Raw genomic sequence first — 21,111 nt, 5'->3', positions numbered from 1 at the left:
TAATAATAATAATAATAATAATAATAATAATAATAATAATAATAACAACAACAACAACAACAACAACAACAACAATAATAATAATAATAATAATAATAATAATAATAATAATAATAATAATTCTCTTGTCTTTTTGAGCAGTGCATACTGAGTGTATACCTACAGGCATGTGTATTTATTGATTTATTTATCGATGAAGTTAATGTTGTTAGTAATTGTTTAAAAATGACCATGGGTAAAACCATGGGGGCCGTGCCCCAGGTGTGTAATTTATGGGAGGCCTGTACCCCAGTACTGATTCTCTCGTCACTCACATTATCCTTTAGATGGCAGCAACAAATCAGACCAACTCATAATGAATGCTATCACACTACTGGTACCGTAACAGTCAACATATACATGAAAGACATGACTTCTAAGGAACAGAAGAAGGCTACTGAGCACAGAACTTTTCTTCACACAGTGTAGCACCATACATATCTACGATCCAGTCAAAATATTCCCCTTTCCGCCTCTTATTAGTTATGTTTGTGTTCTCCATTGGAGAGCTCTGCAGTGTTCTCTCATGATTTGTTCCTGTTACACACCTTGTGCAATAGAGGGCAGTTGAGACCTTCAGTCTCAGATGACTAAACACTGACAGGAAGCTGTTGATCTACAGTTGTCGGGTGTTACACATCTTCCCTCTAGCATTCCAATTAGTCCTGCAGTATATGTAGTTCATATAAAAATTCATTCTCAATGCAGAACACTAATGTCAAAAACTGGTACACTTTAGGAGCAGAAACATATTTTTTAAATTAATATTACATGTTTAATATTTTTTATTACTCACCAAAAGCTGCAAAAACAAGTGTCATTCCAGCATACATTTCAGGACACATATCACTTTAGTGTCAGATATACATGTATGAAAGCATTTGACAGTGTCTCCGTGCACCCTTTCATACATGCACTTCCTGAGGACGTTGCAGCTTGTGTCTCACACCAGCTCAGAAGTGGAAGTGGACATGACGTTGCCCTACTTAAACCACACATAAACCACACACTGCACAGTCACAGAGGCAGAGACAGTGAGTGAGAGACCTAACAGAAACCTTTTGTTACTATTCTCTGAAGTGGAGAGTCTGGAGCATGAAGATCCTCCTCACCTTCTGCCTGATTATAGGCAAGTAAAAGATCTTCAATATATCTTATCAGTATCAGTGTTCAGTATCGCTTTCATATTAAAGCTTTGTATTGATTGGAATTAAGCACAGTCTAGGTTCTCAGGGATTCTGAGAGTTCCACTTCATTCTCTGCATTAGACACTGCATGTTCAAGTGACCTACTCTCAGGAACATCATGGCTAATTCTTTTCAATAGACATTTGACATGGAAGTTTCTCTATCTGTGTACCATCTGAACAACAGTCATTAACAAGATGTTGTGACACCAGGAGCCTTGTCCTTGTCCACATTCAGCCACAAAAACTTACTCACTCTAAAGACTAAATGGTCTGCACTTATATAGTGTGTTTTTAAACCTCAGCAGTTCTACAAAGCGCTTTACAGTCTGTCTCATTCACCCACCAATGGTAGCAGAATTGCCGTGCAAGGCGCTAACTTGCATCAGGAGCAACTTGGGGTTCAGTGTCTTGCCCAAGGACATTTCAGTATGTGGAGTCATGTGGGCCGGGAATCGAACCTCAAACCCTACGATTAGTGGACAACCCGCTCTACCACCTGAGCCACAGCCGCACAAGTAATGATAATACACTGTAGGATAATATCAGGTATATAAGGGCCAGGTGTAATACCAAAGGAAACTGAATCACTTGATACCTGAATTTTAAATATCCAGGTATAAATCACATGTGGTATATACATGCCTCATCAACCTTTTGTTGTGCATTATTACATACAATAATCTTCTTTCCAGCTGGTTCTGATGCTGTAACTACAGTAACTGGATACAGAGGAAGATCAGTTCAGATTAAATGCCCCTACGGATCTGGATATGAAGAATACAAGAAGTATCTCTGCAGAGGTAAATGTCCCCGTGTGGGGTATAATGATGTTCCTGTTCGTTCTGGATCTCCTGCTAAAGACACCAGATTCTCTCTGTATGATGACACAACAGCCAAAGTCTTCACTGTCACCATCACTGATCTGAGAACAGAGGATGGAAGCACTTACTGGTGTGTGATAGAGCAGACAGGGTTTGATATTTACACAGAGGTTCTACTGCTGGTTAAAACGGGTGAGTTACACAGAGGAGACTAAAATAATCACACATTAATTCACTGATTACAAACACACTGTGAGTGAGACAGATTATTAAACCAGCATGTAGAATGTAGAATGGGCCTCATTTATCAAGATGGATAAGAATATTTTTTATTCGTACAGTTTTCACAGCCCAAATTACACAGGAAATGTTGTACTCATTAAAAATATCTGTATCCAACATTTCACTCCAGAGGTTGCATAAATGTATGTACTGTATAAGGAAACTAACTAATGTAAACATTGATTGATTGGCTTCAAATTCTATAATTGGCAGTGAGTTTCTGCACATCTACATATAGACTACATGGTGACATTTAAAATCACTCTTATTTTAGTTACAGACCTATTCGATAAATAATTTGTGAAAATCAATTGTTTTACATTAATTATTTCGATGAAATCCATCCTTAAATGAAGATGAATAAGATTGTAGGTATTCTTAAGTGTAAATCACGTGTACTGTGAACAAACTTGTCCATTTATCAATATATGTGCTTGCGTATGAAGGAAATCGATAAAAAAGGTATCTGGCAGAAATGTCTATTTCAGTGCTGCCATGAAAACATTGCTAAATGAGGCTCAATGCATGGATCTAGATGAATCTATAAAATGTGAATCTCTTGAGAATTTAAAAAGATTAAAAAGTAGCTTGATCCTGTTTCCATTCTCCTAGATGATCCTGCCAACAGTACTGTCTCACACTCCACACACTCTGCTCCAACCCACTCCATGAGTCCATCAGTGCATGCTGAGATCACACATTCAACAGCAGGTATGAACTTTTTTGCTTGACCTCTTCATCATCACGTTTGATCATGTCATTCATTGCGTATCCTTTTTCTTAGGTACTCCCCTAAATAATGCTAACCACACAATTAGCGCTGGTTCATCTCAGGGTAAGTAAAATATCGCATTTTATATATTGAGCCTTTATTAAGATTCTTGTACATGAGAAAGAGAACACACGCCCAGCACCACAGGACAGATGTCATCAGCTGTGGTTGTGCAAATCATTTAACCACACCGCTCTGCCCTGTGGTTTACTGACTGACAGGAAGTTTTGTCAAGCATGCAACCATCATCTCTTAATCTTAATACATTTTTTTGGATTTCCTTTTAGCCATTCCATAACAGTACCTTCCGATAACCTGCCCTACATTCTGTAGCCACAAAGTGCACATGCATTACTGAGAGCAAACTGTTGCTACTCAATTTATACCAAAAACAAGACATTTTGCCACAAACCTTTCTGCAGAATATTGTTCTATATGTCATATATTGCTGATGCAGAATGTAATTTTCTACAAATATATTGTGAGTATACGTGCTGAGGACCTCGGGCCTGTTGCTCAGTCTGTTGAAGGAAGTTGAAACCATTTCAGCAATGCCGAGCTGCTGGTGAAACTCAAAGCTGCAGTCACAATGACATTCCGATGTATTAGTGTGCTTCCACATATGTGGTGTTTATTCTATTTAAATCTGTGCCTGGAGTTTTTTTTACCCCCTCAGTGTCGTTTGTCTGAGCAGGTGGGATTTTTACAGTTACGAACTGTGATCTGAAAACCTGCACCATAAACTCAAGGTGCTTTTACACATGCAGTGTTTCGTCTGTTTAAGTGGAACCCTGTTGTGTTCTCTGCCTCAGTGTGGTTCTTGAATGCAGTGAGGAAGAGAATCAACACTGAATCAACTCCACTGCAGGAACTAAAACATACCAGTTGTTAAAACTCAAATTTTATTGGTCACATACACAACCACAGACAGTACGACGTGCAGTCTCTACTTCTGTATCAGGTGCAGATATGTGCAGTTGTTTATGCAATATGTAAAATATGCTGTGCAACACCAGGCTGAGGTAGTGGGTGATGTGCAAATAAGTCCATGTTCTGGTCCTACTGTATTTGTTCCTGGTTGAGGACACAAATGGCCTGGGGGAAGAAGCTCCCCCTGAATGTAACAGAGAGAAGAGTCCATTGTTTGGATGACTGAGGTCCTTCATTATCTTCCTGGTCTTGGTCCATGCAGCACTGCTTGCTGTAGATCTCTCAGCTGATCGCACCACCCTCTGCAGATCCCGTCTATCCTGCTTGGTGCTGTTCCAAAACTAGGCTTTGATACGTCCTGTCAGGATGTTCTTGATGGTGCAGGTGTAAAACTTCCATAGCAACTTAAAGGGTAGTTTAATGTCCCTTCAGCATCTAAGGTGGTAAAGACTCTGACAGGCCTTCTTCACCAGGGTGTTGATGTGACAGGTCCTGTGTGATGTGAATGCTAAGGAACCAGAAACTGTCCACTCTCTCCACTGGGGTCTTAAGGGGGTGGTAGCTCCTCTCTTGCTTTGTACTGGAGTCCAGTATCAACTCCTTTGTCTTGCTGACGTTCAAGAGGAGGTTGTTGTCCTGGCATCAGTTCTCCAGGCTTGTATCATTATCATATATCAGGCCCACCACAACAGTGTCATCAGCAAACTTGACAATGATGGTAGAGCTGGAAATCACAGTCATAAGTGTACAATAAGTACAGCAGGGCTGTTTTTGTGGTTCCGTTAGGTGTGAAAGCATGCAAACCGAGATTGAGTTCCTATACGGAGAAATATTCCTATTCCTATATTCCAGTTTCAGCCACATCAGGACAGTCATCGACATTCTAAACACTAACCACATCCTCTACATCTTCAACTTCACTTTATCTCACCAAATGTACATTGTGGTTAATTGTTCAGACAAACTCATGAATGTCTGAATGATTAGAATATGATTTAAATGTAGCATTCGCATTGATACCCTGCTTCACTTCACAGAATTTCCAACTTCCACTGTCATCGTTGCTGTGTCTGTGATTCCAGTGCTGCTTCTCATGGCCTTGTTAATCGCTGTAGCTGTACAGAGGAAAAAGAAGACCCAAGGTATAAATTGGTAATATACTGGTTTAATATGCAGAAGTACATCGCTGCCTGTACAAGTTTACCGTCAGTGAGGCATTGCGCATAACATGTGACCTTTAAAGCTGAAGGCATTTTTTTAGTCCAATTCTGACAAAATCTGGGGACCTGCAACTATCGCACCTCCTCAGCCTGGCAACAACTTGATCCACGTTGCTGTGGCAACTGCTCCTGTAGGGCTTCAGTGATGTGGTTTTCTTAGCGCATGTGATCTGACAAACGTATCACATCATTTTTTTTTAAAACTGAATCATAATCCACAATTTTATCATGATGATGATGATGATGATGATGATGGTGATGGTATTTCCTCTACAAAGAAAAAGAGTAACAGAGACCACTTAGATCAAAATCCCTTTTGAAACTAATTTTAATAAAGTGCATTTTACAGCAAAATATAAACAATTACTTTTAAATGAAAATATTCAAGCATGGATAACATATATAAAAAAATTCAGATAAAAAAGTATGTTATCTATACTAAAGTCTTCAGTATTTAAAAGTGCAATGAAGGGAAAGGTGATTGACAGGTATATTTAAATACTGAACACAGTAAATTCACTGAGTTGGTTTGACAATTATATTGAACATTTTTTTATGATAATTTGATGAGTGTGATGAGTATTTCATATTGCATTGTTTTGGTGCTTATTGCACATTTCTCAGCATTCTGTGTACAGATGAGGAATGGCTGTAACATGACTTGTAACCAGCCATTTCTGGTTAATTGCTGTAATAAACTAATGAAACAGGAATCTAGTATAGGGTAAAAAAAAAATATCAGTTGAAAATAATTTTTTAAGGGACCTTTTAAAAGTGATTCAGCTTTTATTTCCTGGTGTTTACATCTAGACGTGTTAAACAACATAAAATACAGAACCTTTCGTTTTGTATCAGATCACACAATTTTAGGTGAGCAAAAGTATAGGAACAAATAAGTCCTTTAGTAAATGAAAGTAAATAACACTTAATATTTGTTTGCATATCCCTTGCTTGCGATAACTGCATCAATCCTGCGACTCACTGACATTGCCGAACTTTAATAATATTGGACTTTTGTTGTTACAAGAATTTGAGTGAGTTTTGTATTCTATATTAAATTTTTAATTCACGAGTCTCCAGTGCAAATAACAGTGACATAACAATACCACCCCCTAGTGGACAGAAATGGATATGCTTGAAGTATACATTCAAGAAACATTTACAAACTACATTCAATACTCTGCTTTTATGCATGAAATATAAATAGCTTTTATACTATGATGTGTCCTTTTTTTTTTTTTTTTTAAATTGCTTGAATGTATTTTCCTCTACTCTCCAGCCTTGTCTCCAGCCCAATCTCTACAAAGCTCCTCAACCAGTCATCTGGTGAGTTGTGTTTTTCCAAATCGGGTCATTACTGGAACCGGTGCACAGCAGTAGACGACACTGAACCCCCTTAGAGAGGAAAGCTTTAAGATGAAACAAAACCGAATAAACAACAATGTAGCAATCACATCTGATGTATTACATAATCATAAACATAAATCATCAGAATTACTCAGATAGGCCTATTCGAATAAATCATATCCATATCCAGCATAATGTCATTTCCACGTGACATTGCTTATTTCACCTTAAATTCGATTATGAATTTTTTCTTCCTATCAGAATTAACTGGTGAGAATGAGCGCAAAAATAGTAGTGAATTATTACACAGTTAATATGCAAATTAAAGCATACGACTGTGCTACATGAAAATATATAAGACTTGGTCTGTATTGGAGACTTTTTTGTTTGCTTTTATGACTTTTGAAGACCGTGGTTTCACAAAATGAATGCATTTTTATAATTTTTTTTTTCTTCCTCTCAGGTTCTACCTCCAGACCGCAGAAGCCTTTCTAATACACTTTATTCCACTGCTGAATTACCTACAATCTCCCCTGAACTTTCCCAAACTATTTACACCGGATTAGGCGCGGTTAATCCAGTTTATGCTACGGTACACCGCCGGTCAGACGCTCCCGTTCAGGACAGCTCAGTTACCCACAATTCTCCCTGATTCCTCAGTCAGTGCGGCTCCACCATCGGTTGTGAAACCTTATGAAATTTGTGAGGGAAATGATTAATTTCTTACTGTAATAGCTCTGTTCATGTTCATCAGTGAATAATGTCACTTGTGGTCATGTCATGGAGATTAGCACAGAACGTTCTTCCCTCTTATATTGACACAAACATGTTATTGTCTTCAGGAATGTCTGCACATCTGCTAAAACCTTGAAACCAGCAAACTGGCTCAAACCTCCTAGAACTCCCTTTTTGAGACTTGCAGATGTCCAGCTCTCCTTATCTTAAAACATATATAGGGCATGTGAGAGAGGAGTGCTTCACCGCACTTCTATCCTGTATTCATCCTTCTGTAATAGACCCAAAGGACCAGGTCTAAAGGTGCAGCTCCATCAGTTACCTACTAGAACTAGAACAACTCATGTGACTGAATGTGGCTAGATAGCATGCATCATGTTGATAATCATTTTCCATTATTTGTCATTTGTAGCCCAGTACTTGTTTCTGATTGGTTAGAAGGTATTTTTTATATCAGCTCCACTGACATTAGTATGTCATCTTCCATTTTAATATATACAAAACTGTAATTGTTGGCAAATTGCTGTAGTATGAGAGGAATACAACACCCAGGGGGTGCTGCTATGTAAAATAATTAAATAAAACAAAATCAACTTTTAGGTGGTAACAGTAACTCCACTTCATCACACCACTCTGCCACTCAGTAGTTTAGTCAGTTTAATTTCTTCAATTTCAGTTTAATTTCTTCAGAAATCCAACGTATTTATATAATCATGGTTCAATACCTTATTCATGTCTCATTATAGTGTATGCCTCTTTTAATAGTAAAATGTATAACATGTATACTCTTCCTCTTGCTTAACTCTGTGTAGATCTGTGTGTTTGGAATCTTTCGCTTTTGTTGAGCAATATTATACATAGGTCACACATTATAAATCAGATTTATGTCTATCAGTTAGTGATTTGTTATATTTGTTATTTATTATTTCTGTATTTCCATTTGTTTCTGCCGAACTGTGAGTACACGTCTGTGGTGTTGGATATGATTAGATACGATTTGTTTTGCGTTTGCATTCAATAAAATCTAGCTTGCTCTGACCAGCTACCATCTGCCAAAAACACAGACTAAGCTGGTCAAACTGTAGATCATCGTGGTCAGCAGGTAGGTGCTGGTAGAGCGGATAGGAACCAGTTTCTGAAGTACTGCTACTCATGCTGCATCATAGAAACGTTATGAACAGTAACGCAGTTAAAACATTAAAAAAAATTCTTGATCGGTTTGGTCAAGTAATAAGTAACTTATTATAATCAGACTCCAAGTACCACTTGATTCAGAACCAAAAGTCCAGGGGATTAAGTCAGACCAGATCCAGCTCCTCCTACTGTACCTGTGCAGAGTCAGAGGGGGTGAACACGACTCCGTTTGTTTCAGGCTGGATACACGTGTTTGTTATACGCATTGTACGATGTCTTTTAGGTTAAGCGTGAGGCTTATAGGAGGAGTTGGATCAGGTCCAGCTCCATCCCTGGATTTTTGCTTCTTATTGTTTTCATTGTTTCCTTGTCTTGTGTTTTCTTTTCATACTATATATACTACCCTCTCCAACAGGGTTTTTAGATTGATGGTACGGTACTCTTAGTCCCTGAACTAGTGAACTGGCAGGACGATGTGTTTTCAGTAGAGACTACAAAGCACTTCTGTCAGTCGGTCTGGATAAGAGTATCTGATAAATGCTGTGAATGTAAAGGTAAATATAGGACACACATCCACACTGCAAACACGAGAAACACTTCATTCCTCCCATTTCTCCACCTTTATTAATAAAGCATGGAGAATGTCAGAGAGAGAGAGAGAGAGAAAAAGAAAGAGAGAGAGAGAGAGAGAGAGATAGAGAGAGAATGTATGCAACAAAACCAGCAAGTAGTTCTCCTATTCAAGCAAAACACATCATATGTAGGCACACACTAGTATTTTATTCTATGATTATGAAGCCTATTGTAACTTACAACTAAAAAAACCCCTTGATACACATAGAAATCTCATAAAGGTAAGCATTAATACAGTTACAGGAAAACACAAGAATCTAACTCACATGTGTGTGTTTTAGTAAGACCAACTTACACTTCACATCTTCTGCAAGGACAGTTAAAGAAATCACTCATATCTCCTCTATTACAGAGCTGGAAGCAATTTCGGGATCAGAACAGAGTGAATTTGGCCAGGAGTTCACTGTGCCGTACTCGTGGCATTGAGTCGGATCTGCTGGCGGATCTGAAGGATCTGCTGGTGCTTCAGTGTTGGTGTTAATGTCGTTACATTGTTCTGGATGATATTTCATGTCTTTAATCTCCTCGAAATCCTCTGGAGAATGGTCAAGCTGATGAAATGTTTAAAAAAAAATGAATGGAATGAGGGGGTCAAATAATGCAGATTTAAACTATAGGTGGAATTAATGTGCGTTTTAATGACTGTGAGGATTTTATCTGAGAATGTTGCTAACCCCGGTAGGTGACACTGAAGGATCTTTGGGTAGCTCAACATTGTTGTAAACAGTGCGTAGATTTGCTCGAAATCTGTAGTCTTCAATTTCCTCATAGTCCTCTGCAGTATGTCCAAGCTGAAGCAAGTAAAAAAAACAACAAAAACAAACAAACAAACAAAAAACAACAACATGAGATGGAAGGAACGAGAGAAATAGCACAGATTGTAATAATATATCAAATTTCTAATAATTTTGATGCTTGATATTTCACTTACCCGCATTCTAACCATTCTAAGCAACATTTCTTCATAACAATGAACAACACACTTTATGTACAAGCCTGTTTTGTGTGTTTGTTTGTTTCTTTTTTTCCCCTAAAAGCCTTTGTTAGAAGAAATTTATACCACAGTGCTACTCAACCCTAGATTGTGATTGATCAGAAGGGTTTGTTTTTTTTTTTTGCAAAGGTACATTTGCATTGTAAAATCAAAACGATGGACAAGAAGGACTAAGATCATAACAGACCAACAATTTAAATCCAATAAGTCTGTAGAAGAAACAAAAAGCAATAAAATGTTGGACCATTTCTTTGACGTTCGGCTAAAAAGTTGTTTTTATGCTATTGTTTCTTATTTTGTAATGTTCGACAGAGATGAGTGAAGTCTATTAAATAACGAGAAGAGAAATATTCTGATCTCAGTGTATTTGTGGCACAGTGAATGATCAGAGAGTCGTAGCAATGGCTCACCTCTCTGTTATTTAAGTGATCTGTGTGAGACGGCGAACTGCGATCTGTGGAGATCAGCAGAGAAAATATTCAACTTTGTTCAGCAATAAACAACAACACAATAAATGTTCTGCAATCAGGAATATGATAAGATGCATGTGACCATGGAAGTAATCAGTTACCCTTTTTTTGTTTCCATTTAAGTAACAAACAGAGAACAATGGCAAAGAGCAGGAGAACCAGAACAACTGGGAGAATGATGACCACAGGGGTATCTGAAACTACATACAGAATTCAAATTATATATATATACACGTATTTACAGTATCTCACAAAAGTGAGTACACCCCTCACATTTGTGTAAATATTTGATGATATCTCTTCATGTGACAACACTGAAGAAATGACACTGTGCTACAATGTAAAGTAGTGAGTGTACAGCTTGTGTAACAGTGTAAATTTGCTGTCCCCTCAAAATAACTCAACACACAGACATTAATGTCTAAACCGCTGGCAACAAAAGTGAGTACACAAAAATTCACAAAAATACTCTGCTCTCATGGATATCAAACAATTGCAAACACAGGACCTTGATTTTGAGGTCAGTAAACCATTTTTGTGTTGATTTGTATGTTTTGGATCATTGTCCTGCTGGAAGATCCAACCACGGTCCATTTTACAGTAAGCTTTCTGGCAGACATATATATATATATACACACACACACACACACACACACACACACACACACACACTATATATACACTACACATATATAATCAATTTATGTATATATATTTTTACCTGACGCATGTGATAAAGATGATAGTGATGTCATGGTGGTCTGCGTAGTTGTTGGTGCTTGGGTGGTTGGTCTTCTTGGTTTGACATCTGTAACTATCATGTGAGAAAGTTCATGCAGTGCTTTTAGATCTTATACATACCAAACATCATTTATGTACCAAATATATTCCAATTTATCCAATTAAGAGCAGATGAGTACTTGTCTTATATGTTAACATGCTTTTTTTCGTTTCTTTTCCCATTCTAGGTGATGACTGTTTCATCATTGTGGCAGACTAAACACTCGTATGCACGTTCCGCAGTTTAGTTCGTTGTGTTTTTCAGTTTTAGCTTTGGAGTCACATTACAATCGTTACATCCTCTGATGCTCAGTAACACAAAGCAGCACCAGCACACAAGTAAACTTAACACTTACCTAGGATGAGACAGATGAGAAGAATGGGCAGAGTATTAAATGCAAGTTTTCCTGCAGGTGCAATCCACATTACTGCGTTATGCTCTAATCTTGTCAAGAAGATTTTATGTGAACTAAATATCCTGTTACTTCCTCCTCCCTCCCTCCCTCCTTCCCTAAAAGTGACAGCCCAGTCTTCTCCACCCTTCTATATAATAATAATAATAATAATAATAATAATAATAATAATAATAATAAACAACTTTATTTATATAGCACATTTGATACATATTACATGTACTGAATTACAATAAAGTAAAAAAAAAAAACAGACAGAAGATCATAAACAAACACTAGTCATAGAAATAGTAATATAGGCAAATAATAGCAAAAAGAAATATCGCAATTAACACTTTCACTCATTGCCTTTGAGTAAGTGCTTCATCCTGATCAGGGTCACAGTGGATCGGGTGTCTAACCCGGGAAAACCAGTGTGAGGTCAGGATACACCCTGGATGGGTCTCCAGTGCACCACATACTGTACACACACACATTCACACAATTTATCTTCTTAATCCACCTACTGGAATGTTTGGGAGAGGTTGGAAGAACCTGGAGAATCGGCATGAAACCCACACAAAAAGAACATGTACAGCCCTACAGAGAGTAACCCGACCTCAGGATCCATCATGAGCTTGGGTTATATTAGATTAAGAAATAAAGCTGAAATGAAACTAATATATGTGTAATGTACCTGCAGAATTAATGAAAATAATGCAAAACTAGTTCAATGCTAAAAATGATATAAAATTATTATTATTATTTTTTAGATTTTCAGTTACTATTTTAGCCTAAAAATGGAGAAGGAACACTTTTATCAGAGATCTCTGTAGTATGAAGGCGCTTTGCTGTGAAAGATTTATGAACTAGTGACTTTAATATTGACTTTAATAAATGTTATGGGTAGCAGGCAGCCAGAGCTAGAACTCCTCTAATACGGTCTTGTTTTTGATAACATGCTAATATTCTTCCTCCGGCATTGTACGCAAGTTGCAGAACGTCATGTGAGTGATGCCTTGTAAGAGTCAAAGTGAGAAAGGACAAAACCTGCGTGGATCAGTTTCTGAGGCAGAGTTTCACCAGTGCTATAAAGAAACTGATCATCTGCCATCATCGTAGTGAACTTTTAACAAAAAGAATATAGTTCAGTCTGATGCAGTCAGTCATTTTACTACTAGAAACATACTATACACACAACATTTGTGACTATTTTCAGTCAGATGTTGACGTGCTGTGTAACAATAGTAAACAGTAGTGGTCACAAAAAGCAGAACAGCCTTGCCCTTCTTCAACCATTTACTTCCTCTAGACATTCTGAAACGTTAACAGGAAGTGCCATGATATTTCTGCTTCACAAACTGATCATATGACAATTCATATGATTACAGAGGGGTTTGTGGGTAAATCAGAGGGCTTATTGGGTTAATGAGAGAGTTTAGTGGGTAAATGAGAGGGCTTAGTGGGTAATTCAGAGAGTTTAGTGGGTAAATGAGAGGGGCTAGTGAGTAATTCAGAGGGGTTTGTGGGTAAATCAGAGGGGCTAGTGGGTAAATCAGAGGGGCTTGTGGGTAAATCATACTAGACTTGTGTACATGACTGATTTTTTAACAATTCTAATTTTATAACAATTAAAATGTGTAAAAATTATGATTATTAATTATTATCATGACCATGTTTAAATTTTTTAAAAATTATTATTACTTTTCTGTTTTGGAAAAGTGGACCATGGAGTAGAAATCTTGATCAACAGTGTTTGGAGATGAAGTGGCAGTTCTACCAGCTAGATTTGGAGAGATGCGACGAGTTTCGGGTTTCTTGGCGAAGGCATAAACAGTATTGGTTTGTGTGTCCTGAATCTCGTCATAATAGGCCGAATAGGCACCCTGATAAACAGAGAGAGAGAGAGAGAGAATAGTGTTTTATTATTTCATATTTTTACAGTATTATGCAGCTGGGGAGTTTAATATGGGGACACGCAATCAATGAATAAATAAGTACCGTTTTTCCTCTCTCTGTCTCCCTCTCTTCACAGACGTTTCCTCTCTCGGCCGGCGAGGAGGAGGCACCTATCAACCCAAAGTTACATGCAGGAATCACCACAATGTCTTCAAATTGCAGTCTGTAAAATGTGTCTTTACCTGGCATCTCATTATATTATTTATCATCTGAAGGTTGTGTGTTGAGTTGTTATATCTGATTGTGAAGCTTAAAATTGTCTTGTTCTATGAGTGTGTGTGTGTGTGTGGGTTAAAGATACTTAAATGCCTTAAAGATACTTTATGTCTTTGCTGGTGTCTAGAATAAAAAAAACACAGTTTCGAATAATTTGTTTTTGTGTGTAAAATAAAACCTTTTGTCTTTGTGGACCACAGTTTGTAGAAAATCAGCACAAATCCTGCGATTAGCAATACAGCCAGACCGACGTACACGATGATGCCGATGACAGAAGACCCTGGAGCTACAGGACACAGAAAGACGAATACAGACCTGATTCTGACTACGAGCTCAGTACGGAAATATGTATGTTTGTAGAAATTTGGTTCTTACAAGGTGTGTTGCTTGATGTTGCTTGATGTCCATTGAGGTGTTGTTAAATAAAAGACAGAACACAGATTAATGAGGAATTGCTCAGTGATCAAATGGTCTGCACTTATACAGCGCTTTTATAACCTTAGTGGTTCCAAAGCGCTTTACACTGGTTCTCATTCATCCATTCTCACACACACACACCCCAATGGTAGCAGAGCTACCATGCAAGGCGTTAGCTTGCCATCAGGAGCAACTTGGTTACCCAAGGACACTTCGTCATGTGGGCCGGGAATCAAACCACCAACCCTACGGTTAGTGGACAACCTGCTCTATCACCTGAGCCACAACCACCCACATGCTACAGTAAATGTAGTATATGGTATATACCTGAATGTGTTTATTTACATTAAGGACCAAAAGCCTGAGTTTACGTGTGCATGAGGGATTTTTTAATCCAGCTTGCACTGAAGGAATTCTGACCAATTGTTTTTATCTTTGTTAACAATCTTAGGAGGGCGCACGGTGGCTTAGTGCTTAGCACGTTCGCCTCACACCTCCAGAGTTGGGGGTTTGAGTCCCACCACTGCCATGTGTTTGCGGAGCTTGCATGTTCTCTGGGTTTCCTCCGGGTACTCCGGTTTCCTCCTCCAGTCCAAAGATATGCATGGTAGGCTGATTGGCATGCCCAAAGTGTCCGTAGTGTATGAACGGGTGTGTGAATGTGTATGTGACACATGTCCAGGGTGTCCCCTGCTTTATGACCTGTGCTCCCTGGGATAGGCTCCAGGTTCTCCGCAACCCAGTGTTGGATAAGTGGTACAGAAAATGGATGGATGAATGGAATAATCATAGTTGGTTCTATTTCCCAATAACGTAAATGAACTAGTCATTTAAACTACAGGTTGAAGCAGTTACTGAAGACATTGACACATGATCCAATACGCTCTTGTGTCAATGATCTTTCTTTGTCCCACGAGCTTCATATCTGAACGTTTTGTTGGTTCCCATGTGACCACCTTAACCAGAGTCCATCAATAACATGTACTGAAAGGAAATACAACCATTTACCTTTAATACATGTATGAATCAAGTCTGGTGGTGTAGCATCTTGTGAGCGCTAAAAATAACAAGCGATTAATTCAGTTTAATAGCTCGTGTCCTTCTCAGCTCTCAGAGGTCATAATCATGGTGAATCACTGCTGAATGGGCATCATGTTATCAGAATGTCATGGCGTCCATACTGAATTTGACAACTGCAGATGGTACAGAATGTGAAAAGTACAACCTTAACACCAAATCTAGCAAGGTCAGGCTATGAATTTTTTGGTAAATGCTAACACAGCTACCACGCTGTATCTCCGGATGAGTAACTCAGGCTTTTGGACCCAACGATACATCAATACTGTCATTTTTATTTTCTCCATAAAAACATTCATAATACCAGATTCTCACCAGTAACTTGAAGCTGCATTTCACTGAAGATATTAAATATGTATATCGCATATGTAGACCTTCTCATTGCAACTCCACACAGATAAAGTCCTCGATCCTCCACCGTCACGTTGCTGATGCTCATATTAATGACGTTATCCGTCGAGGAGACATTAAGAACATACCTGCCTTTCTCTTCAGATTCTGTGTAAGTGAATATGATGGCGGATATGCTCCGATTGGTCACTCTGTACACACTTTTCATGTCATTTTTATGCCTTTCTGGATATGTACAGCTGAAAGAAACCATGTCTCCAGGATGAGTCGTCTTAGAAAATGACTGTCCATCATACAGACCTTTCAGGCAAGACAAATGAGACAGGTACAACTTGTAAGAATAATACAGCTGTGACATAGGTTAATGAGTTCAATTTTCTTCTTTCAAACCATAGTCATGGGCTAACTATAAGTAAAGGAGCTGGAGTAATAAAATTGAACTTGATCATAATGTATAAATTTTCAAGAATGGCTAATAAAGCAAAGTTCCTGTTATCACCCCAAAAGATTTCCTCTTACACCATAACAATTTGCCAACAATTATCATTAAACAATGACTAAAAACAAGTCATTCTTTTTATCCATTTATAGTTACATTTAATCCTGTGGATTGATTTGATTAAATTGTGTATTGATTTGATTGATTTGATTGAATTGTGTAACTAACTGAGGTCAACAGCATTTTGGTGTAATTACAATCATTTGAACAGGCCTAGTTTTAAAATACAGAATCTCACCATTTTCCACTTGCAGCTGCAGGTTTGATACTGTTTGGTTCTCCACTCCACATCTGTATTGTACTCCATCCTCCTGGCTTAAGTTTCTAATGAACACACTGTAAACTCCAGCCGAAATATCATCCGCAGCAAAGAACTTTCCTTTAATATCCCATTTTTGGATGTTCCTGCAATCCCCTTCTGTGATCCTACAAAAGTATTTTGTGTGATTGCTGTATTGTTGAGGATTGTAGCTATAATTCACAATGACACTTCCGCCTCTGTATCCTTTTACCATTTCATTACAGCCAGCCTGAGCTGCAACATAAAACAGAGTTCCTCTTTTAGACTCCTGATCTAAAACATGAGGCATTACATCTTACAAAGCAAAGACTTTATATATCGTTCACAAAACATAAACAGTACAATGACACAAGCTTAAAAGCGAACCAGAACTATAAACTACACCTCATACTTTTAGTTTAAAGTAGAATATCTGACCTGAAATCAGGTACAAGGTGAAAATCAGACGCATGTTTATCATTGTCCTGTTTCTATCCAACAATCCAGATAGTCTGTGCTCAAAATTCACTAAGATAATAAATAAAAAACGAAGATTACAAAGTCACTACAGTCCTGTAGCCACTCAGAGAGACTGAAATGCTTTCCGTGCTGCTGAAGTGTCTCTCTCGATTTCTTAATGTGAGCACTGCCCCTTTACCTAAACCCTACTTTCAGTTATTTTACAAATGTAGAGTCACTAAGGTTTCCTGAAGTTGGCCACTTCCGCAGATCTGAGACTCATTTAACCCACGTTATACAAATGTTAAACGTAACTGTGTTTAAAGTTGATCAAGATTAAAAACGCATAATTTTTTCACCCCCATAAAACAACAAAAAATTAAAAGCAACTCTGGAAGTTGGTGTTTGACGTATTCAGCTGATTTGCATATTTCATATATTTCATTTTGGTTAATCAGGGAAGCTTTTCACTACAAGAGGAAACACGTTATTTTATTTTATTTTATGTTTTAAAAGTAATAAATAAACCAATAAACAAACAAATAAGACACAATTTTGCATTCCAGTTGTTTTAGTCCAGTTTATTGTATACTTATTTCACTTTGAATTAAAATTTGATCCTTTTTACAATAGGAAATTGTGAAAATTAAACTCATGTTTGTTTTTTGTTTGTTTTTTTTCTCCAGTTCTTTTAAGGTTTACTTACTGTGAAGTGAGGTGTCACGTTAATATTCTTAGTAAGAGAACAGTGCCTCCTGGAGGATTATAGTGTAAAGTGTAACATCTGTATGGTTGAGATATTACTTCATATTATAAAAATAAGACACAGAAACAATAAAGTTTAACTAAAGAAAATCTCAAAATCATTATTATACATGGAAAACGAAATCTGTGGGACATTCATACTTACTAAATTAAAGTTTATATATATATATATATATATATATATATATATATATATATATATATATATATATATATATATATATATAAATCATATAACTCAATGTTCAACATTTTTTTCAGCCTCATTTCTCTTGTTAATGTGTTGAGCAAAATGAAGTGAATGTGTTAGAGAAAAGCTTTCATTAGAAATCTTTTGTTATTGTTTTGACACACGCGAACACTCAAATCACATTCGATTCGGCCAAGACAGCGTTGCACTGTAATTTGCTATAAAAGACAGATTTAGTTTAGAAGCTAAAGGAATAGTATCGAAGTGTTATCGGTGCCACTGGACAGTAGCGTAGACATCACATGAGTCCTCCGAGAAGGCAGAAGTGTCACTGAGGACATGTGATCTCTGCTCAAAGTGGAGTTTGGAGTTGTCTAGGGAAAGGGATTGCGTTGAAGTGAAAAGTGTTGCGTAACTCTGAGATTGTGGGTGGGATTGAGATAGCCGAATAGCGGAATATACCACTGCTTCATGATGCTGATGTCGGGTGTCTTGAAAGCAGCCCGTTGCTGCAGGTTCGGAGTGGGACGGAGGAGAGCAAGTCCGGGTTCGGTTCAGTGTTGGAGTGGCATAGATGATGGAATCTGGGCTCTGGATAGTGGCTAAAGATGTGCTGCTTGTTGGGAAGATCTTGTCATACACACAGTTGTCCTGAAAAAAAAAGGGGGAATGTATATATATATATAAAATAAAACACACACACTAAATGTGTAACACAATGCCACTATCAGTATTTGTATTTGGTGTGATTGTTATTTGATTGTACCTGCCTGTGGTATTTTCTAATGAATTTACCTAGTAGCATAATTTAAGCTACAATGCCCCTGGCCAGCAGTTACTAAATATGAACAAATGAACTCACGTGAAAGTAAAAACTGCTGCAAAGTTTTTTTCAGGATCTCAAATTTCTGCCAAGTTTCATCAAAAATAAAAACCTAATAGTGCACCTCTTATTCATATCTGTATTGATATCTGTTTAGAAGGCATGATCTGTTCAAATAATGTTCACACACACACACAAACACACACACACACACACACACACACACACACACACACACACACACACACACACACAGAGTGACCTTGTCCACTTACCACATCAGGCTCCGTGTAATTTTCAGGCTGTGTTGAGGCTGCGGAAAACAAAACAGCTTGTCTTTAAATTACAAAACATTTACGTTACAGAAGTAGAAATGTCGAGTGTGCTGTAAAGTACTTGTATCACCATCTGATTTTGCCTTGTTGTTCTTCATAATGATGAATATGGCACTCACAATCCCACACAACAGCAGACCTGCAGCCAGAGAGACTCCGAGATGCACAGATTTATCTGAAGCTATGATTTAACAAATAAAAAATGTCATCCACTGGTGTGACTGAAAACCTTACAGTACATGCGTTTGATGCTGGTTATTTTACCATGTGTGAGACATTCTGGTAATATTTCAGACAGAAACATTGAGTTTTTCCTGAATTATCACACCTAATCCAAATTAGGTGTTTAAACTATATAAAGGCAGTTCAGTACATGGAAAGTCCTGCCAACTTTAACATTCATGTCAGTTCTGAACCTTGTATTCTCTTATTGTATTCTGTGACGGTTCTTTGGATTTATATGGCCAAAAGTATGCAGACATCTGACCATTACACCCATATGTAGGTTAAGGTTGGAAGAAAGTAGAAGAACTCGAGTGTCCTGCACGGAGCCCTGACCTCAACCCCATTGAACACCTTTGGGATGAACTAGAACTGTAGCTTCCTCACCATCACAACATCAGCGCCTCACCTCAACCTCACTAACGCTCTTGTAGCTGAATGAACACAAATCCCCACAGCCATGCCCCAAAATCTAGTGGAAAGCCTTCGCAGAAGAATAGAGGAGTTTATTATAACATCAAAGGGGAATAAATCTGGACTGAGATGTTCAACAAGCTCAAATGGCTGTGATGGTCAGGGGTGCACATACTTTTGAGGAAAAAGTGTAACTGCACTCTTCTGATTTGGCTGGAAAGAGCAGATATATTAAGACAAAGGGTAAGGAAGCCTCGTTTGGTTTATTCTGAATCAGCTGCTCCTGAAGAGGTTTGAGCTTACAGATTTGGTTTCTTGCTAACAGTTCCACCAAGACCTCAAAGAACAAACGAATCCACAATCATCAACAATCCAATCCAGCTACCCTAGTAATCTACATGAAGAATGGGATCTAGTTAGTGGACTCGGTGTCCTTGTCCTGCAACTGGAATTCAAACTTTAACCCCTAAGAAACTTGCTAGGTTAGCAAGGCAGGTTTAACTTGAAGCCATTTCAAACATTATGCATTAATTTATCTGTTTATAAACAGTCTCAACAAGTCAAAGTCACACAGAGGAACCAGCATATTTGCATTGAGTCACCTATAATGTAGGTTTGCTGGTCCTGTGGTTCTGTGGTTCTCTGCCTGGTTGTGCTGGTTGAAGCTGTAGTTTGGGGAACAAAAGCTAGAGATAGGGTTAGGGGTTAGAGAGATAATCATACATTCCTGACTGTAAACATTATTTACAGTGTAATTAGGTGGTAACTCCAGGGCAAAAAAAGCCAAGATTCTTTTCAGTTATGTAGATCATTTCATCCTCTTTGAAACAGTGCCTATTAGTAGGTGATACTCTTTGTCTAACGACACATAAAATTGACATTTTGTAGTAATTTTTACAATATAAATAAAAAACAGATCAGTCACATGGAAAAAGTAAGTACACCCCTACATTTATCACACCTTCAAATCCATCTAATTAGAATCAGGTGTTGAATATCGGGTTCCAGTGATTAGAACCTGCTTAGGGAGTGCAGGTGGAACCGGTCTTATTTATATCTCTCTCATATCTAGTGTCTGGCATTCCCTTTGTTATTGAGGTGTGTGGTGTCATTATGCCAAGATCTAAAGGGTTCTGTAAGGCATTCAGAAAAGGCCGTGGACGCCTATGAGTTTGGCGAGGGATTTAAAAAGATCTCAGAATTATCTGAAATACATCATTCCACTGTAAGGAACATCATCTACAAATGACGCAGATTTCAAACGACTGACAATTGGTCCAAGACCAGCCGTCCCAGCAAATTCAGCCCAAGATCAGACTGTCTGATGCAAAAAGAACTCTCCAAGAACCACAAAATTTCATCACAG

General features: G+C 37.9%; 2 protein-coding genes across 4 annotated transcripts; one reads left to right on the top strand and one right to left on the bottom strand.

Annotated features, from left to right (window-relative positions):
* Nucleotides 1-915: 915 nt before the first annotated feature.
* On the top strand, nucleotides 916-9,472 carry LOC108258790 (CMRF35-like molecule 1). Its single transcript, XM_017457707.3, has 7 exons — nucleotides 916-1,168; nucleotides 1,921-2,241; nucleotides 2,944-3,042; nucleotides 3,116-3,166; nucleotides 5,071-5,175; nucleotides 6,533-6,579; nucleotides 7,064-9,472. Exons 1-7 carry the CDS (start codon nucleotides 1,135-1,137, stop codon nucleotides 7,250-7,252), a joined length of 846 nt encoding a protein of 281 aa, XP_017313196.1. The 5' UTR covers nucleotides 916-1,134; the 3' UTR covers nucleotides 7,253-9,472.
* Nucleotides 9,064-17,221, bottom strand: LOC108258775 (uncharacterized). 3 transcript variants are annotated; one of them, XM_017457676.3, is made up of 12 exons: nucleotides 16,976-17,221; nucleotides 16,496-16,787; nucleotides 15,723-16,058; nucleotides 14,289-14,309; nucleotides 14,092-14,199; nucleotides 13,740-13,807; nucleotides 13,443-13,624; nucleotides 11,288-11,380; nucleotides 10,668-10,766; nucleotides 10,507-10,550; nucleotides 9,777-9,893; nucleotides 9,064-9,653 (listed from the first exon to the last, which is right to left on the bottom strand). In XM_017457676.3, the coding sequence occupies exons 2-9, from the start codon at nucleotides 16,770-16,772 to the stop codon at nucleotides 10,685-10,687; spliced, it is 1,167 nt and encodes a 388-aa protein (XP_017313165.1). In that variant the 5' UTR covers nucleotides 16,773-16,787; nucleotides 16,976-17,221; the 3' UTR covers nucleotides 9,064-9,653; nucleotides 9,777-9,893; nucleotides 10,507-10,550; nucleotides 10,668-10,684. The 3 variants fall into 3 exon arrangements, with proteins under 3 accessions (XP_017313165.1, XP_017313163.1, XP_017313164.1); XM_017457674.3 differs by having other exon boundaries at nucleotides 16,496-16,792; nucleotides 16,976-17,220; XM_017457675.3 differs by lacking the exon at nucleotides 14,289-14,309 and having other exon boundaries at nucleotides 16,496-16,792.
* Nucleotides 17,222-21,111: the final 3,890 nt, after the last annotated feature.

This window comes from Ictalurus punctatus, chromosome 26 (genome assembly GCF_001660625.3).
Source record: "Ictalurus punctatus breed USDA103 chromosome 26, Coco_2.0, whole genome shotgun sequence".
NCBI classification, from domain to species: Eukaryota; Metazoa; Chordata; class Actinopteri; order Siluriformes; family Ictaluridae; genus Ictalurus; species Ictalurus punctatus.
This window is presented reverse-complemented; position numbering and strand designations above follow the sequence as displayed.

Coding starts and splice junctions, on each gene's coding strand:
- LOC108258790 (XM_017457707.3), top strand. CDS start 1,135: ATGAAGATCCTCCTCACCTTCTGCCTGATTATAG. Junction 3,043..3,115: donor GATCACACATTCAACAGCAG/GTATGAACTTTT, acceptor CCTTTTTCTTAG/GTACTCCCCTAAATAATGCT. Junction 3,167..5,070: donor TAGCGCTGGTTCATCTCAGG/GTAAGTAAAATA, acceptor TTCACTTCACAG/AATTTCCAACTTCCACTGTC.
- LOC108258775 (XM_017457674.3), bottom strand. CDS start 17,018: ATGATAAACATGCGTCTGATTTTCACCTTGTACCTGATTTCAG. Junction 16,793..16,975: donor CACCTTGTACCTGATTTCAG/GTCAGATATTCT, acceptor TTTATGTTGCAG/CTCAGGCTGGCTGTAATGAA. Junction 11,381..13,442: donor CACTTTTCCAAAACAGAAAA/GTAATAATAATT, acceptor CTCACATGATAG/TTACAGATGTCAAACCAAGA.